This window comes from Protopterus annectens, chromosome 2.part0 (assembly GCF_019279795.1).
Source record: "Protopterus annectens isolate FY-2018-M chromosome 2.part0, PAN1.0, whole genome shotgun sequence".
NCBI lineage: Eukaryota > Metazoa > Chordata > Ceratodontiformes > Protopteridae > Protopterus > Protopterus annectens.
Window position 1 is genome coordinate 594,841,617 of NC_056728.1, and position 25,187 is coordinate 594,866,803.

At 42.4% G+C, this 25,187-nt stretch overlaps 1 protein-coding gene across 1 annotated transcript in view; it reads right to left on the reverse strand.

Moving 5' to 3' along the window:
• The window catches only part of ELP1 (elongator acetyltransferase complex subunit 1), a 1,639,125-nt gene that overhangs the window by 941,962 nt on the left and 671,976 nt on the right, over positions 1–25,187 (reverse strand). The window contains exon 15 of the mRNA XM_044060975.1: positions 23,547–23,653. Coding sequence (XP_043916910.1) covers positions 23,547–23,653 — 107 coding nt within the window. The remainder of the gene's footprint in view (positions 1–23,546; positions 23,654–25,187) is intronic.

The window sequence follows — 25,187 nt, forward strand, 5'->3', positions numbered from 1 at the left end:
AACAGCACACTCACAAAGAAAGGTGAGAGAATCTAGCAGGAAGGAAGGATACCACAGGAAAAACAAGGTGGGTAGAAGAAAGTTCAAATAAAGTATATATATATATATATATATATATATATATATATATATATATATATACATACATATATACACACACATGCATACAGAGATATATATATATATATATGTGTGTATATATATACACACACACACACACACACACACACACCAGTAAGCAGAGAAAAAAACTAGGAAACTTTACTTAGCTTGCGAAAGAAGGTGGCTGACGCATCTTGTGACAAGAGGTGCAAACGGGATCTAAGGAAATCTGAAGAAGGGTACTGTGGGTAGAGACTTAGCTCAAGAGGTTTTGGCTTGCGCGAGCTGTGTAACGTGTGTAATGATAGAAACTGAGTCCCAGAGGTCAAGGATAAATGAAGACTGACAACATCAGATCATATTGTTTCTCTGTATAACTACTTTTTAAAAGTTTCACACATAGCTCTCAATTCTTCTTCAAAATCCTTTTCCCTTAAACTTTATTCTTATTAAAGAATTAGAATTAGAGAAATTAGGAACAAAAAACATTTTAACCTATCCAAGTTTAACAATGACCTAAAAATGTGTAACTGAACACCCTAAAAAACTTAGACCTTGATGAAGCAATACTATACTTCAATACAACCTTCACAAATATACTTAACAATCATGCGCCCCCCCCCCCCCCCGAACCACTAAAATTAAAACCAAACATGCCCCCTGGCTAACTCTAGACTAAAACATTCCTCAAAAATAAAAACAAAGCCTGGACAAACTTTTGTAACAGCAAATCCCAATTAGATAAACAAAAATACCTTGAACTACACAACAAAGCCAAAAAACTTAACAAAACAGACAAAATCTCCTACTACCAAAATATACAGAATAAACATATAAACAACCCAAAAAAGTTCTGGGCAGCAATCAACTCTGTATTACAACCAGGGAAAATACCCACTCAAAAAACAGCAAATAAACATGACAATATCCCCACACAGTTCAACATATTCTTTACAGAAACGATCCAAGCCCCTGCAAATAACCAACCTAGCTCCAACAACCCACAACACCCTCTCCACCAGAAATATTAATCAATGGCCTCAACTTCAGCTTCAACCCAGTACCTACCAAGACCATACAAAAACTACTACTACAACTCAAACCGACCACCCTAGCTGCTGATAAACTACCAACTGAATACCTTCAACTAGCCACAGAAGCTATAGCCTACCCTGTCTCCATCCTAATAAACAGATCCATCTCTGAGTGTAAAGTATGCCAGCTATGGAAAATATCTCATATAATTCCATTGCACAAAGGTGGTAGCTCTCTTGAACTCAATAACTATCGCCCTATAGCAATACTACCCCCCTATCAAAACTTCTTGAGAGAGTAGTACATATGCAATTGATGAAGTACCTCCTAGAAAACCAACTACTATCCACACAGCAGCACGGCTTTAGACCCTTCCACAGCACCTCCAATGCACTTACCTCATTTACTAATACCATCAATAATCACAGAAATAACAGACTACACGTATCGGCTACATTCTTAGATCTATCCAAAGCTTTTGACATGGTCAACCATGAAAAGCTCCTTCACTCAATATCCACCCTAAACCTTAGTATCTCTGCTATTTCTTGGTTCAAGAGCTATCTAGATGCTAAGCAGCAAGCTGTAATATGGCAAAACAAAATCGCTCCCTTATTGCCTGTCTTCCTAGGAGTTCCCCCGAGGCTCCATCCTGGGTCCATTGCTCTTCACCCTATTTACTAATCAATTCCCAGCCATCATTCCTAAAGCCTCAATAGTGCAATATGCAGACGATACCACCATAATATGCACAGCCAAGTCACTAGACGTCCTCCTCTTCCAAACACAAGAATGCTTTTCCCTACCCAAAACTTGGATCACCAATCAAAACCTCAGTCTTAACCCAGCTAAAACAAAACTACTCCTCTTTAGCTCCCACATATCTATAACCCCCCTCAGATAGCTTTATAATCTCATGAAATAACAATACCTCCATTACCTCTATCAATCACACCAAACAGCTAGGCATGGAAATTGACAATCACCTTAGATTTGACCTACACATTTCCCTAACCATAAAAAAAGTTCATAAAAAACTTGATGTACTCTATCGAAACAAACAATTTCTCTCCAACCACTCCAAAATAACAATAGCCAGGACACACCTATTATCCACCTTACTCTATGCTGCCCCTGTTCTTACTAATCTCCGCAAAACTGACCTAAACAAACTCAACAGCTGTTATAACAAGATAGCTAGATTTGCTACTCGTTCATCTTCTAGAACATATCACTGTGAATGCCTCAAAACACTCAACTGGTTAGAACTCCCACTAACACTTCAATTCAATCAACTGTCACTTGCACACAAATTATTACGTCACTCAGACAACACTCCAGCTCTACAACACCTACTTCAACCCTACACCACCACCAGAACCCTAAGATCTAGCACCCAAAACCTCCTTAAGCTTACCAAATTTAACAATGAGGGAGGTAAATCAGTCTACAGCCACTATATTTATAAAATCTGGAACTCCCTTCCTGCCCACATAACAGGCAACAACTCCTCAACCCAATTCAAGAAACTACTTAAAACTCACTTCATGAATAACAGACTAAGCTCCTGTCTCACCCCTGGCTAGGACACACTATATTGCTATCATCAACCAGATTCATAGTTTAGCTACAGACCTATAATGTAAACAGAACAAGTAGTATTGCCTTATATTTAGACTGTAGCACTAAGTGTACTTCCAGCTTTCCTAGAGGTGAAAGAAATGTGTCTCATGAATGTTGTCCATTGTACTCCCTTCCATTTTGCACTACTATGTCTCATAATAATTAACAGATGATTGTCTCATGCTAACATTTGTTTAACCTGCCTTTTACTAGCATTTACTGTACTGTCTTGTATTGTCTGTTAACTATAAAATCATATCTCTTGGAGCTTTTCTCCCCGGGCCTCCGCTGAAAATGGACTAATATCCAGTTGTACTCTCCTGGTTAACAAATGTAAAATAAATAAATAAATTATTAATAGGCTGCAAGGGAGGGAGTAAGAAAACTACAGGAGGAAGTTTGTTTTCCATATATCTTATGTTCAGAATTATTACTTTGCACAAACAAAACAAAATCTGAAAAGATGTACTTCCTATTCATCTCAAAATTAAAAATGAAAAGGAATCGATTAATTGTTCAATTACTTCTGAAAATTTCAGCATCTTTAATACCCCTTTAAGCACAAACAATAGATCTATAAAGCAAAACTATTTTTTCACCTTTGCTGTAGCGATCTACTGGTATAGCTGCATTCATTTGCAAAATTCATCATAAATACATTTTTTATGGTGAGGATTATATTGCTTCCATGACCACCATCCTTTTTTGTACGTAAAACACTTTACTGGACATAAAATAACTGTATGAAACACTAAATTCTAACACTTCTGTAATGTGATATGCCTTATGATTATCTCCCAATACTATATTTACTCCTCCCAAATCATCTTTATGGTCTATATTACCACACAAGTTGCTCACATCATATCACCCAAAAAAGTCATACTTCCTAGAAAATTGTTTATTTTTCCAATGAAATCAAAAATTGTTTTTTTTAATAAAAAATCTAATTTTATAGCATAGGGGCTGCAAACACTTGTATGGTCAAGCAGGATAAACTATCTAGATATTTTTGCCTGTAGCAATAGTCACTGTATATGGCCTGATCAGATCTTTATGTATTTGTGGAACTGTGTAAAAAATTGAGTTGCATGATATTTCGTCTTGAGAGAATTGTTTTGCGGTCTGGTCATAAATACCAGTCTAATCCTTATTTTAAGAACTCTTCCAGTATTGTAGAAAATTATATAAATGGATTACCCTGGAGCTTGCTCTTCCATAAGCTCAGCACACATCTACGGGATAGTGTATTTTTAACACTGTTATTCTCCTTTTCTGCAGTGCTAATAAGTACTTGCTTATTCTTTTTAGCTTTTGTATGCTATTTTATTCTTACTTACTTGAAATCTAGTTTTTTTCCAATTTTTTTGCAGTTCATAAACATTTCATACGTCTCTTTTCATACTACTTATAAAAAAAATAAATATGAAAAGGAGGTATAAATTCACTTCTCTGATAATAACAATCTAACACTATGGGTGCAACCTCACCCCCACCAGGGGTCCCTTCACTTGGTTCATACATTATTTCATTGTCTGAATTAGTATATGCTGCCAAATCCAATAACTCACTATCAACATTTCTAGAGTGCTTTCAATATTACCTGTTATTTCCATTTTTCCAAAATACCACTTTGAATCTAATTTGCTAACAAAAATAAACAAATCCATCCTATATTAATATCACTTTGGAGCATCAGGCAATATACACTTCGTACCTTTTAACATCAGCTGTACTGCTGATTCATCCAGAGTTTCATTTGCACAGTTATTAGCATATGTATGCTGGTCATGTTCCAGGCTATTCATAACATTCAGACAAGCCTTTTAAGTCTATATTATGCATTAAATGCAGTCATGCTAGCTCTGTCATCTGGCAAATTGTGTTATAGCACTGTCAAATGTGCTTGATTACAATATTCTGTTTTTTTCTCCCTCTACCATGACATCATCTATCTGTTGTGTGTATAACTAGGGCAACATTGCCTTTGCTAAGTCTAGTCTGATACTCAGCATATCCTTCTCCTTGTAAACCCAGGAATTAATCTCCTTCCTCCACCTCCTCCCTTACCAGACATTGGTTACACCAACTCTGGAGGAAAGGTCAGAGACCCATCACTGAAGAACTTCATGAGCTTCAAGGTTTCTCCAAAATAGGGGTTTATCTAGTGGGAGGATGAATACCTCCCCTTACCTGTCTTGCACATAAAAGCTTCTAGAGCCTCAGACTCCTCATAAGAAGCGAACCTGGAGGAGTCTACACATCCACCCCACTCACTCCAGCACTAGCAAAATTACACGTTCATACCAACACATTTGATGTACACAATCATTAAGTGTCAAGTAATATTAAGCCAGTACTGCAACGGATGCCTGCTGAATGGTGCATGCAAACCTAGCAACCCTGTACCAGATCCAGTGCTGTTTTAAGCCTATGCCTCGTATGGCTACATTTATAACTCCAATGGACAAATCCTCCTAGACTTAAGCATCTCTTATGAAGTCGATATCATGAACTGGAGACAGAACCTGTGGGTCCTTCTCAACTTGGCTCACATGACTCTGAAAGACCAGAGTGAGACATGCTGAGGACAACGTTTGCTCCCAAGCTCAACCACGGAGCTATGGCTAAGTGACTCAAGGGGATGCTCCCCAAGATAAAGTCTGGTCATGGGCCTGATTCAGCCAAATCAGTGGGGAGTGATTCCAACACCAAGGAATGCAGCCTTCTCTTCCAGAGGTGGAGGCCAGCATGGGCATATTTCAATTTCCTTGTTATCCACTGCAGCTGAAACAAAAGTTAGCTCCAATGCATTTTAGCTAAGGCTACGGTCACAACAACTGCAGGACTGAAGGACCATTATGAAATGGATTTACCTCCAGAATTGTGTGACTAAGGCCCTCCTTTTGTTTCTTCGGTCTTTTCATGGGACTCTGGCAAAGACAAGGGTATGAACATAGAATCTACCTACAAATCCCTGTAGTGGACATTTATAGCCTTTGCCATGCTTCTGTTAGCAAGTTAGGCTTGCAGTTTCTCCCTCAGATGTCTGAAAGTTGCTGGGTTAAATTGTTAGACTTAAGGAAGTGGACCATGCTGTGCAACTCTAATGCCAGTGCACATCTTGGTTCATTTAGTGGCCTCATGAACATTTTGAAAGGTTTGATGCTTTACGTACAGAATAACAAGTAAGTCCTGAAATCTGAACTATCAAAGAAAAAGCAAAAGACAAAAAAGTGATGACCTCAGTGCCTTGGTACATTCTCCCAACCCACTGCCACATCATGATACAAGTTAAGGAACTGAAAATATGCCCGAGAGTACTGGTGTGCTCTCTTAATTCAGTCTTATCTCATGCCATGTTGGGGAACAGAGTACAAGCCGAATGTGTATGCAATCACCTAATGCAGTGTCATGCAAGCCTTACAGACAGGAAGTGAGCACAAGTCCCTGACTGCATCAACTCCAAAGGATAAAAAAAATGAACTAGCATGGAAGACAGGATGAACTTGGGTATAGGCTCTCCAATAATAGATACAGTGTCCTTGGTAGAATTATACACATGTATTGCTTAAAACACGCAATTAATTTCTAATCACAGAGAAAAAACAAAATATCTGTAACTTTTTATAACTTGTTACTTTCAGATACATAATAGATACGATCTTAACCCATCAGCTGATGTACTAGATGATCTCTCTTTAATAGCTCCTGGGTGGTATATTCGTCATCACTAAAACCAATTTGCCACTATTTTCAGCAAAGTCCCACTCTGTGATATCCATGAGGATGGCTGACACATTTTGTGATGTAATGAGCTAGTTACATAAACAAGACTGTCTTCTAAGCCTGCTATCTTTCCCTCTAGACATCCGTGATAGGCAATCTGCAAATCAAGAAATGATACTGTAGATATAGCACTGCATGAGTAAAACAAGCGACACAGAAATATCTACTCAGCCAACTTTCAGGGAATCTGTAGAAGGATGGTGGAAAAGTACTTCTCACACATCAAGAAGAGACCTCTAGTATATCGCATCTATATTAAAAGATCAAACGGCCACAACATCGAATCTCAGTACATTGAGACCACAGCATCGAAGAATACAACTGCAGAAAGCAGACTTGTTCACATCTCACTGCATCGAATTGCAACAGTTGGCCAACAGCTCAGAAATCCATGTGCCAGTCAGAATGAATACAGATATTTACTACCATCATGTTATACCTACCAAAACTAACACGCAAGATGTTAATGTCTCAGCTGATGGCCAACTATTGTGATTCAATGAGGTAAGATTCAAATATGTCAGCTTTCGATATCTATACTCTTCACTGCTCTGGTCTCGATGAATTGGGATTTGATGTTGTGGCCATTTGATCTTTTAATACAGATCCAGTACATCAACTGACAGCAGCATCTGTTATACTTAACTCAGATGACAATGCACAACGGGAGATAGGAAAGGCAGAATTCCAGCAGTACCATCAGGAAGGCCAGTGGAAGGTTTGCACTGAGAACCATGTCATCTGTAGCACAAATCTCTGCAACAGTGACATTCTCGAAGCAAGCACTGAAATGGTATTTGTCAATGGGCAGTTGACTGATGATGACTAAAAGTGAAGCTGGCAACCCACTTGGAAACAGTCATCTTGGCTACTGCCAGACCCACCTTTCTTGGAACAAAGATGCAGAGTTGGCTGATTAGTCTTTTTAAATTCATGCATCCTTCTCAGACAGTACCTGCACTGCCTGTGCATTTCATGGTGTGGAGGTTAGTGCTGACACCTTTGGAAAAGAAATGAAGAACAAACAATACTTTCTGCTCTACCCCTTACCCTGCCTTGTCTCTACCAGCTCCACCTTTCTCTATGCCCATTCTGTTACCTAAATGGTCTTGTCATTACGGCTGAATGGCTTAACTACTCTTGGAAGCAACTGTCTCATACTGAAGCAATGTTTCTGGATTACTTGGTCAACCTTCAATTATCTGAACTGTAAGGGAAAAAACAGGCAAGTGAAAACCCTTGTTAGGCACATTCTCTCCCTCTATCAAAGCCAAAAAAACAGGAAGTGGATACACTGATTCAGGGAAATTTCCAAAATCACCTTCAGGAAAAATCATAGATTTGTCCAGAGACAGACCTTATCGTAACAAAAGGCTACACATCACTCCTCACACATAAGGGCACAAGCCTTCAAGTTGTACTGGCCACCAGAGAGAGAGCTTTCCAATAAATTAACTTCAATGCCACTGATTCAGAATGCTCAAATGGCAGACATGCAATCTGGTCCACTATAAAGGACAGAGAAGTACTACACCTTTAAGGAACACAACCAGCCAGTGCTAGGCTACAATTGTCCATTTCAAGATTTTGGTAGCCAGAAGTAGCTGACAAATGTCCCCTAAGTAAAGAACAACAAAGGCCCAGATCATAGAGTGTCTGAGGTAATTCAGAATAACCTCCAACATAAGGTACAATGTACAGCTTCACCCAGACTATTAAAAGTTTCTACTATACACTATGCTTTTGCTAAGCAGAAGGCTGCTTAGTAGCCTCAGTTATTTCTGAGACTCCTGTTGACAAATGTGGCACAAAACACATCAGCAGTCATACCCTGGAGTGAAACTAGTCTTCCCTCTGGCCAGGAATTGGAGGGTCATCCCAAGTTAGGAATGGGGCAGTTTCTTGTACTGCCAGGGCCGTTAAATCTTGAAACCATGCACTGTTCAGCCACTACAGGCCAACAAGAAAGAACTTTGGTCCTAATATCTTAAACTTTGTGATGAGGTAGAAGTTAGAAGATCAGCATTACCGGAGGGAAGACATACAGGAAACTCCTGTGTTGAAGACTAATGAACCTCTCCCTGCCCTGCAGTACTGAACAGAGGAAGGGAAGGACACACATTCTCCCAAATGATAATCATATTTATCTCTGGGGAGCCATACATCTGGGAGATCCTGACTAAATAATGTTTTTGAATTCTGCACTCCGTAAAAGGAATTGAGATCTGGCAAGGGATGTCTAGAAGCTCTCTGGAGTTGTGAACTGTTCAGAAAAAGATGTTCTGATCTATGGGCCAATGCCAAATGAGCATAAATTTTCAGCACAAGGGGTTACACCTTGTGCACTTTTACTTATTTCAGTACCACACAACGAACTTGTTTCTGACTACACGAGAAAAGGCCCTAACACTTTGTCCAAGAGCTTTCAGTTTAGAAGCATTGCTTTTTAATTTGAAGCCCCACTCCAAGGGGATCATACTCCCTCACTACTTTGTAGCTTAGGTGGACTCCTCCTGCTACTGAACCATCTTCAGCCAAGTCCTACACAGGTTCAGCTGCAGGAAGGGAAGGCTTGGAAGTAAAGGTCTGACAACAGCAACACATCAGCAAAAAGTACAGTTGTGTACACTTACCATAAATGTAGATGTTCGAGTGCATTCACTGTTGCAGTCATTACAATTGGGTTATCCTGCTGGCAGGGTACCCTCAGTCGGCCTGAATTCCAAAGTCTAGGTCCAGCGTCGGTTGCTATCGCCTCTTCCCTGACGTCAGTGCGCCAGGGGTATAAAAGATGCGGCCGATGCCATTTTCTTCAGTTTTTCTTGCCCTAGATGTCAGGTGCCCCCAAAAGGGTAGGCTAAAAATTTGTCAATAAAACATGCATGCACCAAAGCATATATTTTGCCTTCATCTACAAGCAAATACACCACATAGGTTGTATATAACAGAGAAGTACAGATAAGTTCCAGCAAAGAAAAGGGGGACGGCGGGTGGGTAACCTGGACTGCAACAGTGAATACACTCAAACATCTACATTTATGGTAAGTGTACACAACTGTACTATGTTCTTCGTGTTTCACTGTTGCAGTCATTACAATTGGGTTGAATCCCAAAGCTAAGGTTGGGAGGCTGGAGCTAAATAGCATTAGGAACGGCTATTAGGCCCTGCAGAACTGCAGTGGCAAAGCCTGCCCTGGATTTAGAGTAGAGTGGTAAGTGATAGTGCTTTGTGAAGGTGTGCACTGAACTCCAAGTAGCAGCCTCTAAAATGTCTTTGGTTGGTACTCCCCTGAGGAAGGCTGCTGAGGTGGCTGCTGCTCTGATTGAATGTGGCCTAATGCCCTTAGGTACTGGCTTGCCATGTTATGAATAGCAGAAACAAATGCAGTGGCCTATCCACTTTGAAATAGTCTGCTTTCAGATAGCCTTTCCTTGTGATGCTGCAGCATATGCCACTAGTAATTGCTCTGTCTTTCTGAAAGCTTTGGTTCTGTTCAAACAGAAGCGTAGCTGTCTATGTATGTCCAAAGAATGTAGAATTCTCTCCCCCTTATTCTGTGGGTTTGGATAAAAGGTAGGCAGATGAATAGTTTGGTTAAGGGCCACACTGGACACTACCTTAGGCATAAATGTCGGGTTTGTCCTCAGAGAAACCCTGTCTGGATAAAAAATGATAAAAGTTCCACAGCCATGAGTGCTTGTAGCTCTGAGACTCATCTTGCAGAAGTTATTGCTAGGAGCAGAGCTGTTTTCCAAGATAAAAACTTTATATCAGTTGTAGCGGCTGGCTCAAAAGGAGGCAGGGTGAGTTTTTCCAAGACATAATTGAGGTCCCATGCAGGTATTGGTGATCTCCTTGGAGGCCTTAAATTTTTGACCCCTCTGAGGTACTGCCTTAATAAAGGATGAGAAAAGATTGGTGGCTCTGTATTGTAATGAGCCGAAATGGCAGAGGCATGAATTTTTATAGATGAAAAGGATAGGCCTTTGTCCAGCATCTCAGTCAAGTATTGTAAAATCTGAGGAATATTTGGTACAGCAGTGTCAATTACTTGTGCCTGGTTCCAAGCACAGAATCTCTTCCATTTTCCAGCATAGGATTTTCTATTTCTAGGCCTCCTGGCTTCTAAAATGACATCCATCACTGCTTTAGTGAGAGGTGTGTTTTGTATGACTATGTTATCCGCCATGCTGCCAGATTTAAGGTCTTGAGTTGGCTGTGATGGATCTGATTGTTCTGCTGGGACAGTAAATGAGGCATTTGAGGTAAGGTCCAGGCTGGGTATTGAGACAGGTTCCTTAGGATTTGATACCAGTACTGGCGTGGCCAGTTTGGGGCAATCAGTACCATTTTTGGCTTCTCCTGTCTGACCTTTAGGAGTACCTTGGGGAGGAGAGGCAGAGGAGGAAAGGCATATACTGTTAAGTTTTTCCAGCTGAAAGATAGGGCATCCACTTTCCATGCTTGTCTGTGATGAGTCCTTCTGCAGAATATCTCTTTAGTTGGCAGTTGTTTGGTGAGGCAAAAAGATCTATGTCCGGGCATCCCCATTTCCTTGTTACCATGCTGAAGACTTGTGGATCCAATTTCCACTCGTGGGGATACATGAGGTTTCTGCTTAGTTCATCTGCCAGAGTACTTATCTTTCCTGGCAGGAATTGTGCCTGCAGATATACTTAGTAAGTCAATGCTGTGTCCCACAAAGTCATGGCTAGTCTGCAAAGGGGGTAAGAATGAGTGCCTCCCTGCTTGTTTATATACCACATGACCGTGGTATTGTCTGTCTTTATCAGTAGTTGTCCCAGATGAAGTAGGTCCTTGAAAGCTGTCAGGGCATTTTGAACAGCTAGCATCTCTTTTTGATTGATATGTACATGCATTTGGTTTGCGGACCATGTGCTTTGAATACATCTTCCTGCCATGTGGGCTCCCCAGGCATAATCCGATGCATCCGTTGTTAATGTCTGTGTGGCTAGGGGTAGAGTGAATGGTTGTCCCTTGTTCTGGAGACAGGCCTTCGCCCACCATCGAAACTCCTGTTGCAGGCACGGAATGAGAGTAACTATTGTTTCCAGGCTGTGGCAATGTTGAGTCCAAACACTTTTTAGGTACCATTGAAGTTTCCTCATATGCAGTCTTGCATATGGAATTAGTAGAATGCAGGATGCCATGAAGCCCAAAGCCTGCAGAATTTTTCTTGCAGATAACTGGGCCTTTGTTGCCAACAGTTTGAAATAGGTAGTCAGTTGCCTTTGCTTGTCTGGTGTGAGATAAGCCATCTGGGCAGTTGTATTTAAGCTTGCACCCAGGAATATTATCTCTTGAGAGGGTACTAGTTTTGATTTCCGTTCGTTGACTGTGTTCCCTAGGCATGGTAGTAATCTCTTTACAAATGCCAGATGCTGTAGTAGAATGTCTTTGTTCTCTGCTTGAATGAGGCAGTCATCCAAGTAAGGATATATTTGTATTCCTCTTTGTCTGCAGTATGCAATTACTGGTGCCAGGCACTTTTTGAAGACCCTGGGCGCAGTAGATAACCCAAAGGGCAGTGCAGAGAATTGGCAGTGCATTGAGCAAGCTTTGAATCTGAGGTATCTTCTGCATGTTTGTCTGAATGGGACATGCAGGTATGCCTCTTTTAGATCTAAAGTCACAAGCCAAGCCTTCTTGCCCAACATGGGCAGAAGCTGCTGTAGAGTCAACATTTTGAATTTTGGAATATCCAGATATGTGCTTAGAATAGATAGGTCCAGTATTGGTCTCCAGGCTTTGTCCTTTCTGGGTACCAAGAAGAGTCTTGAATAGAATCCTTGTCCCTGCTCTTGTTCTGGTACTTGTTGAATGGCCTTCGTGTTCATGAGGGATGAAACTTGTTTTTGTGCCTCTGCCCACTGATGCTTTGGCAGGTCTGGCCAACCGTTTGCCCTTGGCAGGGTATGGAAAGTAAACTTGTAGCCTTGTGACTCTATGTTTAGACTCATTTGTCCTGGGTTATTATGTGCCAATTTTGGGAAAAGTGCTAGTTTTCCCCCTAAAGGTGCTGCCAGAAGATAAGTGCTTGGTGCAGGCAGGGGGAAGTCATTGGGACTGTTTGCTGTATATGTCTGTGATTTGTCTTCTCCAGTTTTGGAGGTAGAAGCACCCCATTGTTTAGACCTGTACGAACCTTGGGGCTGGGATCTGCCTCTAGGGCATCTGTATCTGCCCCTTTGTGGCTTGTCTGACACTGGAAAGGACCAATTCTTTGTAGGCCAGTGTCTGCTAAATCTTGATGGCTGTACCTGTAAGAAATCCTTGACTGTTTGCATAGATTTAGCTTTGTCCTCCATTTTCTTTAACACCTCTTCTGCCTTAACACCAAACAAAGCATCATGCTGTAATGGAGCATCTAATAATTTTGCTTTAACATGATCAGGAAGAGTTTGTTCCTTTAACCAAGCATGCCTCCTAATGACAGAGCCCGTAACTGCGGCCCTGCAGGAGGCCTCCAGAGAATCAAAACCACATTGCAAAGTATGCTTTCCAACTTGTTCAGCTGCATTCAATAAATCCTGCATTTCTTTGTTTTCTGCACATTCAGAATTTATCATTTTCTGTTTAAGCAGTGACATAATATATTGCTGACATCTGAGCATATGAAACTGACAATTTAAAGCCCTTATAGCCAAGGAAGCAGAAGTGTAAATCTTTTTTCCCCATCTGTCCAGTGCCCTAGCATCCCTGTCAGAGGGAGTAGGGTTTTTTTGCAGTGGAAGCCTTGACCCCTTTGGGACCCTGAGAGATGGTTTCTGGGTCAGCAGCAGCATTTTTGAAAAGGAATTTATGAGAGTCAGGAACCCTGCAGTACCTTGTCTGGCTTGACAGGAGCTGGAGGTAAAAAGTCAGGGGTCAGACTGGACTCTGAAAATACATCATCTACAATGTCTAACACAGGTGGAATAGCTAGGGGCCTGTGTTGTGGTAGTAAAAGGAAGTCTCTGAGCCTTTTCTTAGATTCTGAATAAGCTTGGCTCTCCCAGTGGAAATGCTCCCTCATGGCATGTAAAGTTTCCCCAAAAGAATAATCCTCAGGAGTTGAGGGTGAAGGGATAGATTTTTCAGCATCAGAATCCTCATAGGGAGGAAGAGAGTATTCCTGATCAGAAGAGGAATTAGATGAAATGGAAACCTGATCTGAAGATTCATATTCTGTCTCTTGCCTAGGCCTCTTATCCGGAGGGGGATGGGAACCCCTGATCAAAGTAATTAGGTCTTCGGCCATTTTGAGCATCTGTTTTTTAGGCATGGAGGCCTGTCCATGAGGCTGTTGCACTTGTGTCTTTGTCTTTAAAGGTGCTTTAGTCTTTGCCTTTGAAGCTGAAGTCGTTTTAACATATAACTGAGTAGGTCTGAAAACACCCTCAGAAGCCGATGCCTGCTCAGCGGCTCCGGACCCATCTGAGGGAATAGTTTCCAAAGGTCCAATACCTTGAGCTTCCAGCGGCCTGGTCGACTCCACGTGGGTGTCGGTAGCGGCCTGCGAGGCTAAAGTAGCAGTCGTCAGGGTCTACGAAGGGGTCTCACTGAGAACCGGCGACTGGTTTAGAAGAAGCCTCATCGTCGGTTTTGGAACTCGGATGCCTGTCCTTTTCTTTGCGTTTCTTGGGAATTCCGGTAGTCGGATGGCTATCAGACGACATTGCATAGTTAAATCTTCTGCCAAAATAGTGAAATGCAAAATCGTACAGACGCTTAATAGTGCGTTGGTTAAATCTAGCACAAAACCGACAACTAGCTACTTCGTGGTCAGGGCCTAGGCAAGGAATACAGTAAGAATGAAAGTCCTTATGAGGTATTTGCTTCCCACAAGAAATACAATTATTAACTTTTTCTGACATCGGTCTGAAGCAAGAAAAAAGTTTCCCCAACGGGATACTTAGGTTTTAGTGAAGACTTCGGATCTGAAATTCGAACATGGAAATCTCAGGAGTCGGCCGACCGGCACTAGCGAACTGCTTTTGCTTTGGGCACCGTGCGGCAAGAAAGACTGAAGAAAATGGAGTCAGCTGCATCTTTTATACCCCTGGCACACTGACGTCAGGGAAGAGGTGACAGCAACCGACACCGGATCTAGACTTTGGAATTCAGGCCGACTGAGGGTAGCCTGCCAGCAGGATAACCCAATTGTAATGACTGCAACAGTGAAACACGAAGAACATCCACTGAATACTCTTATTACAGCACCTGCATCCCTAGCCATGCACACACCATCATGAAGATCACAGCCCAAACCAGCAGATCCACTACAGCTTGCCTAGACCCTGTGCTGTCTCTTCACCCAGCAGGCAGAAATCATGACTAAGGTCAGGGAGGATTTCTTAAAATTTATTTTGACTCCCCCCAAAAAAAAATGCAGCCATGGGAGGTCTCACAGCAAGCTTACCTCTAAGTCGTCTGGTAGTCTAGGTAGAGGAACACCAGAAGATCCTTCTCACACAAGGCTTTAGCAAGAAAGTTCAACACCCCATTGAAGATTCTGAGTGTTGAAGAAAACCCAAATGGCCCACCTGAAGTGACCTGAAGGAGTTTCCAGTACAGACCCCATATGCTAATGTGACAAAAGACATCCATTTTGCTGACCAACACCAACCAAACATCCTACGGAGTACAGAAACAATTCAGTGTATGGTGATTATCTGGAGCAGTATGTACTAGATATGCTAGCTGACATCACTGATGTAGACAAAAGGACAACAGTCTCAGACCAGGAAAGCTTGGAATTAAAAGAAGCCATTAGCGCAGAGAAATAATACAGTGCAAGGTGTTTACCTACAGTTTACTGTAAGGATCAGACATGCTGGTTGAATACACTGTGGTCTAGAATGGGAGAAAAGTCACCCATCTCACTTTAGGACCAGAAATGATGGGAATAAACCCCCATCACATCTCTTTGACAGTGGAAGCTTCTACAGGCTCTAGGCCAATCTCAGAAGTTCCACTGACATGCATTTATTCACAAGGTGAGGTCTTTTTGAGGGAAAGACAAGTGAGTTTTAGGACATAATCAGAGGTAAAAAGATCTATATGTCTCTGGTTTCTTCTGGTGGTTCTGTAAGCTGAGCTGATCTCAAAGAACTACCATTCCATATATGCAGCCACAGACCATAGTTAGGACTACTGTGGACCTGCTACCTTGAAACCCTAACTGACTTCACTAAGGTAGAAGGGAAAACTGTCTGATGCCAGAAGGCCTTCCTTGGAAGGACAACTTCTTCTACAGGTAGCCTAGTCCAAGAAAAACATACGAGTGACCAGAGAGGATGCAAAGAAGAAAGGGTCTGCTTTGTCTTAAAGAAGTCATCAACCATGTGATGAGCATGCTAGCTGAATTTCCTGCCTTCACAGACTGAGCATATAGGATTTTGTTTCTGAGCGTCTCCTTGAGTGTGGACGACCACAGTCATGCAAACACCTTAGCTTGTAACACAAGCCTAAGCATAAGTACAGTGCACAATAGGATATATGGCATCCCACTGAAGAGTCCAATGGCTAAGGTCTTTCTTGATCAAAGACTTTGGGAAATTCTCCAGATTCAACTCAACCTGGTGTGCTAGGAATAGAGAGAGGTCAAATGAATAACAGAGCTTCTCAAGCCTAACTGTGACACACAAACTGTTTAAACCTCTGGACTCTAGGATCTACACAGAATAAAAGTACCTCACAGGTATTGATACTGAGGTGCTTTGTAAGATGATCTGCTCTTTCTAGCATTAACTTGTAAAAGGCTCATTCCTTTTAATGGATTTGCGGAACATAGAATGGGTACCTCAAAGCTGCTCAAACGGCAACACTAATGACTAACTTCAAAGGACAGATGACAAAAGGCTCCTCATGCTTCTACCCAGAAACTCCAAAATGTGCTTCTGTTGGAGTAGAAGAGGTGCAAACAGCCAATACGAGGTGCTACCCATGAGCCTGAGAGTACTGCAGAATAACGGGTCATCCAGAAGTGAAAGAGAAGGGAGGTGGTCTCATTCTCCCTAGCGCATTTCAGAAACTGAGGCCCTGAAATCCTTCAATTCCAAATAAGAGGCACAGGGGGAAGAAAAACTCTGACCCCTGCTACCTAAAGACATGACCTGTCACACAAGCAAACAAGCATTTGTCAGACCAACATTAAACACTGGGGGTCCAAGACTAGTGTTTCAGCACAAATCAGATGAAGATAAGTGAGGGAAGCCTGGGCGACAGCTGCTGCAGGCTTTATATCCAACTGCCTAATGTTGATATCTCACTCACAGATCTCAAACCCCAATCAGACATAAAACAACTATCAGAAGTTCCCGGTCTGAGTCATGAATCCTGGCAAGAGGCAACCAGGCAGACTCTCCAACTGGGGAAAGTCCTAGAGGAAAGTCCCTAATCCAGACTGACCTCAATCTGTAGCCACTTGATTTAATGGACCAATCTCTAGGACCAGGCTGACTGACCAAGAGCTTCAGTTGATCATCCAAAGACACGATGGTACAAGAACCTTGGGGTGTAACTCCCAATGTGTAGGAGCTGATGGTGCACCTCCCACATTGAAATAATCCTCCATTGAAGCCAAGGACTGGTTTGGACTCAAACTTCTGATAAATCAAGGTAAGCATACCAGAGTTACCTCAAGGATGCGCATGCCCAGACATGGTCTATGAATGCTTCATCTTGTACCGAAGTTACAAAGAATAGCTGGGGTTGTAACAAAAATCCTACTGCCACTCTCCTCAAACAGTTACCACTGCCACCATGATGATGAAGAAGGTTAACATATTCCTCTCTCTTTCCATGCTTAGAAGCTGGATTGAACCTCTGTTACTTAGACATGTTTAATGTCATGCTCTTCTCCAGGATATGTAAGCCATTATCTAGTAATCTGATGGATGTACAGCTATACTAAAAAAAATTTTGCATATGACTTCAGAATTTCACTGATAAGAGCAGAAAAGTACAGTTGGGTACACTTACCATAAATGTAGATGTTCGAGTGTCTTCACTGTTGCAGTCATGACTGTAGGGTTCTCCCCTGCCGGCAGGCAGTCCTCGGTCGGCCAGAATCCCAAAGTCTGGGTCCAGCGTCAGCTGCTCAGATATGCTCCCTGATGTCAGAGCGCCAGGAGTATAAAGCTGACAGCCGACGCCATGTTCTCCAGTTTTTCTTGCCCCAGATGTCAGGTGTTCCAAAATGAGTAGGATCCCATACCCTTTGCAAATACACCTCAAAAGAAGGGTGAAGAAGGGAACCACACAAAAGAAAAAATAAGAGGGGACAGGAGGAAGGGTAACCCAGACTGCAACAGTGAAGACACTCTAACATCTACATTTATGGTAAGTGTACACAACTGTACTATTTTCATTGTGTTTCACTGTTGCAGTCATGACTGTAGGGTTGAATCCCAAAGCAGAATAAAAGGGAGGTGGTCATAAAGTAGGGGAGGCGGCTAAAAGGCCCTGCAAGACAGCAGAAGCAAAGCCTGCCCTAGACTTAGAGTAGAAAGGTAGATTGTAGTGCTTGGAAAAAGTAAGCATTGAACTCCAAGTTGCAGCTTCCAAAATGTCTTTGGTAGGAACTCCCCTGAGGAAGGCAGCTGAAGTGGCAGCAGCTATCCGTGGGATTTGCTTTCCATGGTGTGAATAGCAAAATCTGATTCCATGAGCAATCCATTTTAGAAATGGTCTGTTTTGAAATGGGTTTACCTTGGGAACTTGAAGCATAAGAAACAAACAATTGCTCTGATTTCCAGATGTCCTTGGTTCTGTCCAGGTAAAAACATAGTTGTCTGTGTACATCCAAGGAATGCAAGATCCTTTCCCCCTTATTTTGAGGACTGGGGAAAAAAGTTGGCAAGTGAATAGTTTGATTTAAAGCCACTTTGGAAACCACCTTAGGCATGAAAGTAGGATTAGTCCTTAAAGACACCCTGTCTTGATGAAAAATAATATAAGGTTCCACAGCCATGAGAGCTTGCAACTCCGAAACTCTCCTGGCAGAGGTAAGAGCTAACAAGATAAAAACTTGATGTCAGATGTGGCAGCAGGTTCAAAAGGAGGTAAGATGAGTTTTTCCAAAACATAGTTGAGATCCCAAGCAGGAATGGGTGGAGATCTAGGGGGCCTTAAGTTCTTAGCTCCTCTGAGAAACTGTCTCATGAGCTGATGGGAAAAGATTGGAGGGTCTGTATTATAATGAGCAGAAATAGCAGAGGCATGGATCTTTATGGAAGAGAAAGAGAGACCCTTATGCAAGAGGTCTGTCAGGTAAAGTAAAATCAGAGGAATGTTAGGAACAAGAGGATCTGAATCCTGAGCCTGCATCCAGGAGAAAAATCTTTTCCATTTTCCTGCATAAGATTTTCTAGTGCTAGGACGTCTAGCTTCTAAAATGACATCCATCACCTGCTTGAGTAGGAGAGATTGAATCAAAGACCCTGGATTAACCAGGCTGCCAGGCTGAGAGTTTTGACATGGGAGTGCAGAACCTGACCCTGGTGTTGGGACAGAAGGTTCGGAGTCTGTGGTAATACCCAAGGGGGCTCCAGACAAAGGTTTTTCAGTGTTGGGTACCAAAACTGTCGAGGCCAATTTGGGGCCAGCAAAATTATCATCTTGGGCTTGTCCTGTTTGATCTTTAATAACACCCGTAGAAGAAGCGGTAGAGGCAGGAAGGCATACCCAGAGAGGTTTCTCCAACTGAATGATAGTGCATCCATTTTCCAAGCTAGTTTGTGGAATGTCCTGGTGCACAAAATCTGTAGTTGATGATTGAGGTGGGATGCAAAGAGGTCTATGTGAGGACATCCCCAGACTGCTGTAATCATCCTGAATATTTCTGTGTCCAGCATCCATTCGTGTGGGTCTGACAGGTTTCTGCTCAGACTGTCTGCCAGGCAGTTTTGCTTCCCTGGTAGAAACTGAGCTTGAAGTTCCAGTTTGCAAGCTAGAGCTGTGTTCCATAGATTCATGGCTAGTCTGCAAAGGGGATAAGAATGAGATCCCCCTTGCTTGTTTATGTACCACATAACTGTGGTGTTGTCTGTCCGTATCAGTAGCTGTCCTGGTTGTAGAAGATTCCTGAAAGCCCAAAGAGCGTTCTGAACGGCTAACATTTCCTTTAAATTGATATGCAGGTGCTTCTGATCCTTTGTCCAAAGGCCCTGCAGACAGTTGCCCTGAAAATGGGCTCCCCATGCATAATCTGAAGCGTCCGTGGTTAGTATCTGAGTGGCTGGAGGCAGACTGAAAGTTTTTCCTATGAGAGTACATGCCTTGGACCACCAAAGGAATTCCTTTTGAAGACAAGGCAGGACGGTGATCTGTATGTCTAAACTGTGGCAATGCTGAGACCATACACTTTTAGGTACCACTGTATTTTCCTCATATGTAGTCTTGCATATGGTACGAGAAGGATGCAGGAGGCCATGTAACCCAAAGCCTGCAGGAACTTCCTTGCAGATAGCTGAGTTAAAGTTGCCAAGGTTTTGAAAGTTGAAACCAGCTGTAATTGTTTTTCGGATGTCAGAAATGCCATCTGGGTTGTTGTGTTTAGAAAAGCACCCAGAAAGGTTATCTGTTGTGAGGGTATCAAATTTGACTTTGTTATGTTTACAGTGAATCCCAGGAACTTGAGAAGATTTTGAACAAATTCTAGATGCTGGAGTAAGACATCCTTGCTGTCTGCCTGAATAAGACAGTCATCCAGATAAGGGTAAATTTGAATTCCCTTGAGTCTGCAATAAGCTACTACTGGAGCCAGGCATTTGGTGAAGACCCTGGGTGCAGTAGACAATCCAAAGGGCAGTGCAGAGAATTGATAGTGCCTCGATCCGGCCTTGAACCTGAAGTATTTTCTCCATTCCTGCCTGATGGGAATGTGTAAATATGCCTCCTGCCTGATGGGAATGTGTAAATATGCCTCCTTTAAATCCAGAGCTACCATCCATGCATTTTTGGTCAGCATTGGAAGTAGCTGCTGTAGAGTAAGCATCTTGAATTTTGGTATTTCGAGAAAAGTGTGACAGATCCAGAATGGGTCTCCATGAATTTTGCTTTCTGGGGACTAGAAAGAGCCTTGAGTAAAAACCTTGTCCCATATCTCTGAAAGTGGAACCAGTTCTATGGCTTTCATAGCCAAGAGAGTTTCCACCTGGTTTAAGGCCTCTAACCATTGATGTTTTGGAAGATCCAGCCATCCGCTTGGTCTTGGTAAGGTATGAAAATGGAATTTGTAACCTCTTGAAACCACATCCAAAACACACTTGTCTTGGGTTATACGAGTCCAATTTAGGTGAAAAAGAGAAAGTTTTCCTCCAAGAGGGGCTTCCAGGCAAGAAGTTCCTGCAGCCCAACAGAGGGAGTCATTGAGCCTGTTTTCTATGAGCTTGCGACCTGCCCTCTCCTCCCCTAGGAGTGGAAGCAGTCCACTGTCTTGGTCTATAAAAGGCTTGCGTTTGAGGCGTTCCTCGGGAGCGTCTGTATCTACCCCTCTGAGGCCTGTCTGAATTGGGAAAGGACCAATTTTTTGTAGGCCAATTCCTACTAAATCTGGGTGGCTGTACTTGCAAGAAATCTTTAACCGTTTGCATGGATTTTGCCTTGTCCTCCATCTTCTTCATCACCTCTTCAGCCTTAGGTCCAAACAAAACATTATGCTCAACAGGAGCATCCAATAACTTAGCTTTTACTTGATCTGGCAAGTTTTGTTCCTTTAACCAAGCATGCCTTCTAATGACTGTACCAGAGGCAGCAGCCCTGCAAGAAGCCTCCAAGGCATCAAATCCACAGTGTAAACCATGCTTCCCAACTTGTTCAGTGGCATGCATTAAATCATGTAATTCCTTATCATCTGCACAGGCGGAAATGGAAGTTAGCTTTTGTTTCAAAACAGACAGAAGAAATTGCTGGTATTTCAGCATATGAAATTGACAGTTTAAAGCTCTAATAGATAAAGTAGCAGAAGTGTACACTTTTTTGCCCGATCTTTCTAAAGATCTGGAATCCTTCTCAGTGGGAATGGGGTTTTTAGCAGTAGCGGCCTTAACCCCCTTAGGACCCTGAGAAATGGTTTCAGGATCAGCAGTAGGATTCTTGTATAAAAACTGGTGGGAATCAGGAACCCTATAATATCTGTCTGGCTTAACAGGAGCAGGAGGAAAAGAGTCAGGAGTTACGTTAGCCTCCGAAAAAGCATCATCCACAATATCCAAAATAGGGGGGATAGCCAGGGGTCTATGTTGGGGAAGAAGAAGAAAATCCCTAAGTCTTTTCTTAGATTCAGAGTACTCCTGTCCTTCCCAGTGAAAATGTTCCCTCATTTCATGTAAAGTTTCCCCAAAAGAGAAATCCTCAGGGGGAGAAGCTGAAGGAATGGATTCTTCAGCATCAGAATCCTCATAAGGAGGGAAAGAATATTCCTGGTCAGAAGAAGAAACTGAAGAAACTGAAGCCTGATCAGAGGAGTCATAATACACTTCCTGCCTTGGCCTTTTATCTGGGGGGGGATGTGAACCCCTAATCATAGTAAGTAAGTCCTCCGCCATCTTAAGTAATTGTTTCGGAGACTTGGGTGCCGGATCAGAAGAGGCCTGGGCTGAAGTCTTTGATTTGGAAGGAGTCTTTGCCTTTGTCTTTGGCTTTGCCTTTATTAGAAGATGAGTGGGCCTAAAAACCCCTTCGGAAGCCGGTACCTGCACAGCGGCTCTGGACCCATCTGAAGGAGCGTTGTCCGAAGGTCCTGCAACAGAAATATTCAAAGGCCTAGTTGGCTCCTCGTGGGAGTCCGTTTCGGCCATCGGTTCCGAAATGGCTGACGACAGGGGCTGCAAAAGCGCCTCACTGACGACGGCCGAACCTGAAGCTGGCTCTGCTTGTACAATATCGTCCGGTTTGGACCTCGGAGGCCTGTCTTTATCCTTGCGTCATTTGTGAACTCCGGTAGCCGGAACCGAATCCGACGACATTTTGTAATTAAAACGCCTACCGAAGTAATGAAATGCAAAATCGTACCTTCGTTTAATCGTACGTTGATTGAATCTAGCACAAAACCGACAACTAGCTACATCGTGGTCAGGGCCTAAGCAAGGAATACAGTAAGAATGAAAATCCTTATGAGGTATTTGCTTCCCACAAGAAATACAATTATTAACTTTTTCTGACATCGGACTGGAGCAAGAAAAAAAGCTTCCCCAATGGGGTACTTAGCTTTGAGTAGGAGAAGAAAGTCTTCGGACTGAAGTCGTTTAGAAAAAATTGTCAGGAGTCAGCCGACCGGCAAATGCGAACTGCTATCACTGCACGGCAAGAAAGACTGGAGAACATGGCATCGGCTGTCAGCTTTATACTCCTGGCGCTCTGACGTCAGGGAGCATGTCTGAGCAGCCGATGCCGGACCCAGACTTTGGGATTCTGGCCGACCGAGGACTGCCTGCCAGCAGGGGAGAACCCTACAGTCATGACTGCAACAGTGAAACACGATGAACATCTGAGATCTGAATTGAGCAAGTGGCAAAAAAAAAAAAAAAAGAACCAAGGATTGGGAAGCTCCATGTTAAATTATGTTTATGTAGTTGGCATAATATATCATGGCATCTGTCGTCTGAACACAGAGATGTCTCCAAAAACAAGACTTTGCTGAGAAAAAGTACAGAATGCTGACTGAAAGATAAGGGTAACTCAAACAGGGTGGGCTCTCAGAGATGTATTGCAACTCTTCTTGCTTTGATATGAGTTACAACTGAAAAGTTTGTAAGGACCAGAGAACCTGTTCACTTAGTGAAAGAAATGTGCAATGTACATACGTGCACACACACACATGCAACTTTGTGCTTTATACACAGAGACAGACACACCCACACAACCACATATACCCAAACACACACTTTAATGCATGTATAAATAATTAGGAATAAATAATCAGGCAATACATTTTCAATATGGTATCATGGCCTCTAACTGTTTAGTAACAATTATAGAAAATACTAACCACACAAATATTTCAGTAGTTGTCCATCTGTCATTTGCAAAACTACTATTCTGTGTTTTGGATTATAACACAGGCTCATCACAAGTCCATCTACAGTAACTATGGATCTAGAAAAGAAAAGAAAATTCCATATCAGTCCAAAGTGAAAATGGAATGCCAGTCCATTACACTATCAGCTATAACCTAGAGAATTCAAATAACTCTAGGCATGTTGTTCCACTGCTTTCAGAAATGCAGAAAAAAAAATATGATACTGTTTACATAGCATTTTCCTGGATCATATTCTATAAAAAGCATACAGTTTGCAATTCCCTATCTAAGCTTCTGGAACAGTGCTGACATCCAATTCAGGGTTGCTGGAGCCTGAAGCCCATCCCAGTATGCAGTGGACACACTGTAGGAATGTGTCCTTGTTACTGCCTTATAATCTATAAATACACAACTTTGTACGTCTATAATCATACCCACTTCCTTTCTTTCCTCTCACCATTTTGTGATTCTACCTGGCACATTCTACCAGACTGAAACCCCTTCTTTCTGCATAGGCTATAAATGGTTTCCCATTTACAAAACCATAAACCTTAAACAGCACAGATTAAATGAAAGATGTAAAATCACAATACTACATAAGGCTGAATATGCTACATAACAAATAAAACAAAAATGAGCTGAGTGAAATAAAATGAATTCATTTTGGGGGTGGAGGGGGACTTCCCAGCATTTTCGCAACTCTGCTATTTCAGTAGTCTAACTCCAAGGCCATGTAACCTCAATCAAAGTGTACTGTGTTTAGTATTTAGGAGTTAGAATATTTTAAGCAGCAGAAGTTGTAGGCAAAAGCACACACTCAAGATAGTGTCTACTGAGGAAAAAGTTGCACAGACCAACTGCGTTGGGCATAAACTGTGTTGCATAGCATCCTCTAAAAAGGAAAGCACCGATCACAGACTACTTGCCGTGTAAGCAGACTCAGCATTGTAAAAAGTGGCTATAGGTGATTTGGTCATGTTGACCAATGTTTCCAAAAAATGGGCATGGGTATTTTCTGGTGATAAGTGGGTTGAGGACCAAACTTATCTGACCTACTCCAGGGACCCATGCTAATGGTGGGAGGGGGTATATATGGCCCTATTGGCCAGTGTGTCTCCGCCATAAAGCCCAGCAGCCCTGGGTCAATAAGTTACTGTTCAGTGTCCAGTTGCTCAGCTTGGCTTACTTGGGACAGCTCTGTTGAGCAAAAGTTGGATGTAAAAACAACTTGTCAAACATAAACTAAGGATTGTTGAACTTAATGCAGACTCACTGATAAGATGAAAGGGCAGTGCAGCAAAGCCACTTGGCTTGGGATCCACAGTCTACTATTCAGCAGGAGGGGGGGGGGGGATAGACTAGAAATGGTATGGAAATTGTGGTGAGGGAGAAGCTTCTGAAGACAGTGAGGGATGCCATCAGAATTAGGTACAGATTCAAGGCAATCAGACTCTAATTTAAGGATAGGCAGTATTCATAATCTCAGCCTATGCCCAACAGCTGTGTTGTGGCACCGAGGAAAATAATGCATTTAGGTAGCAGATGCAGGACCTATTAAATAAAGCAGGACAACATGGGTTGGTGTTGATAATGAGGGATCTGAATGCACAT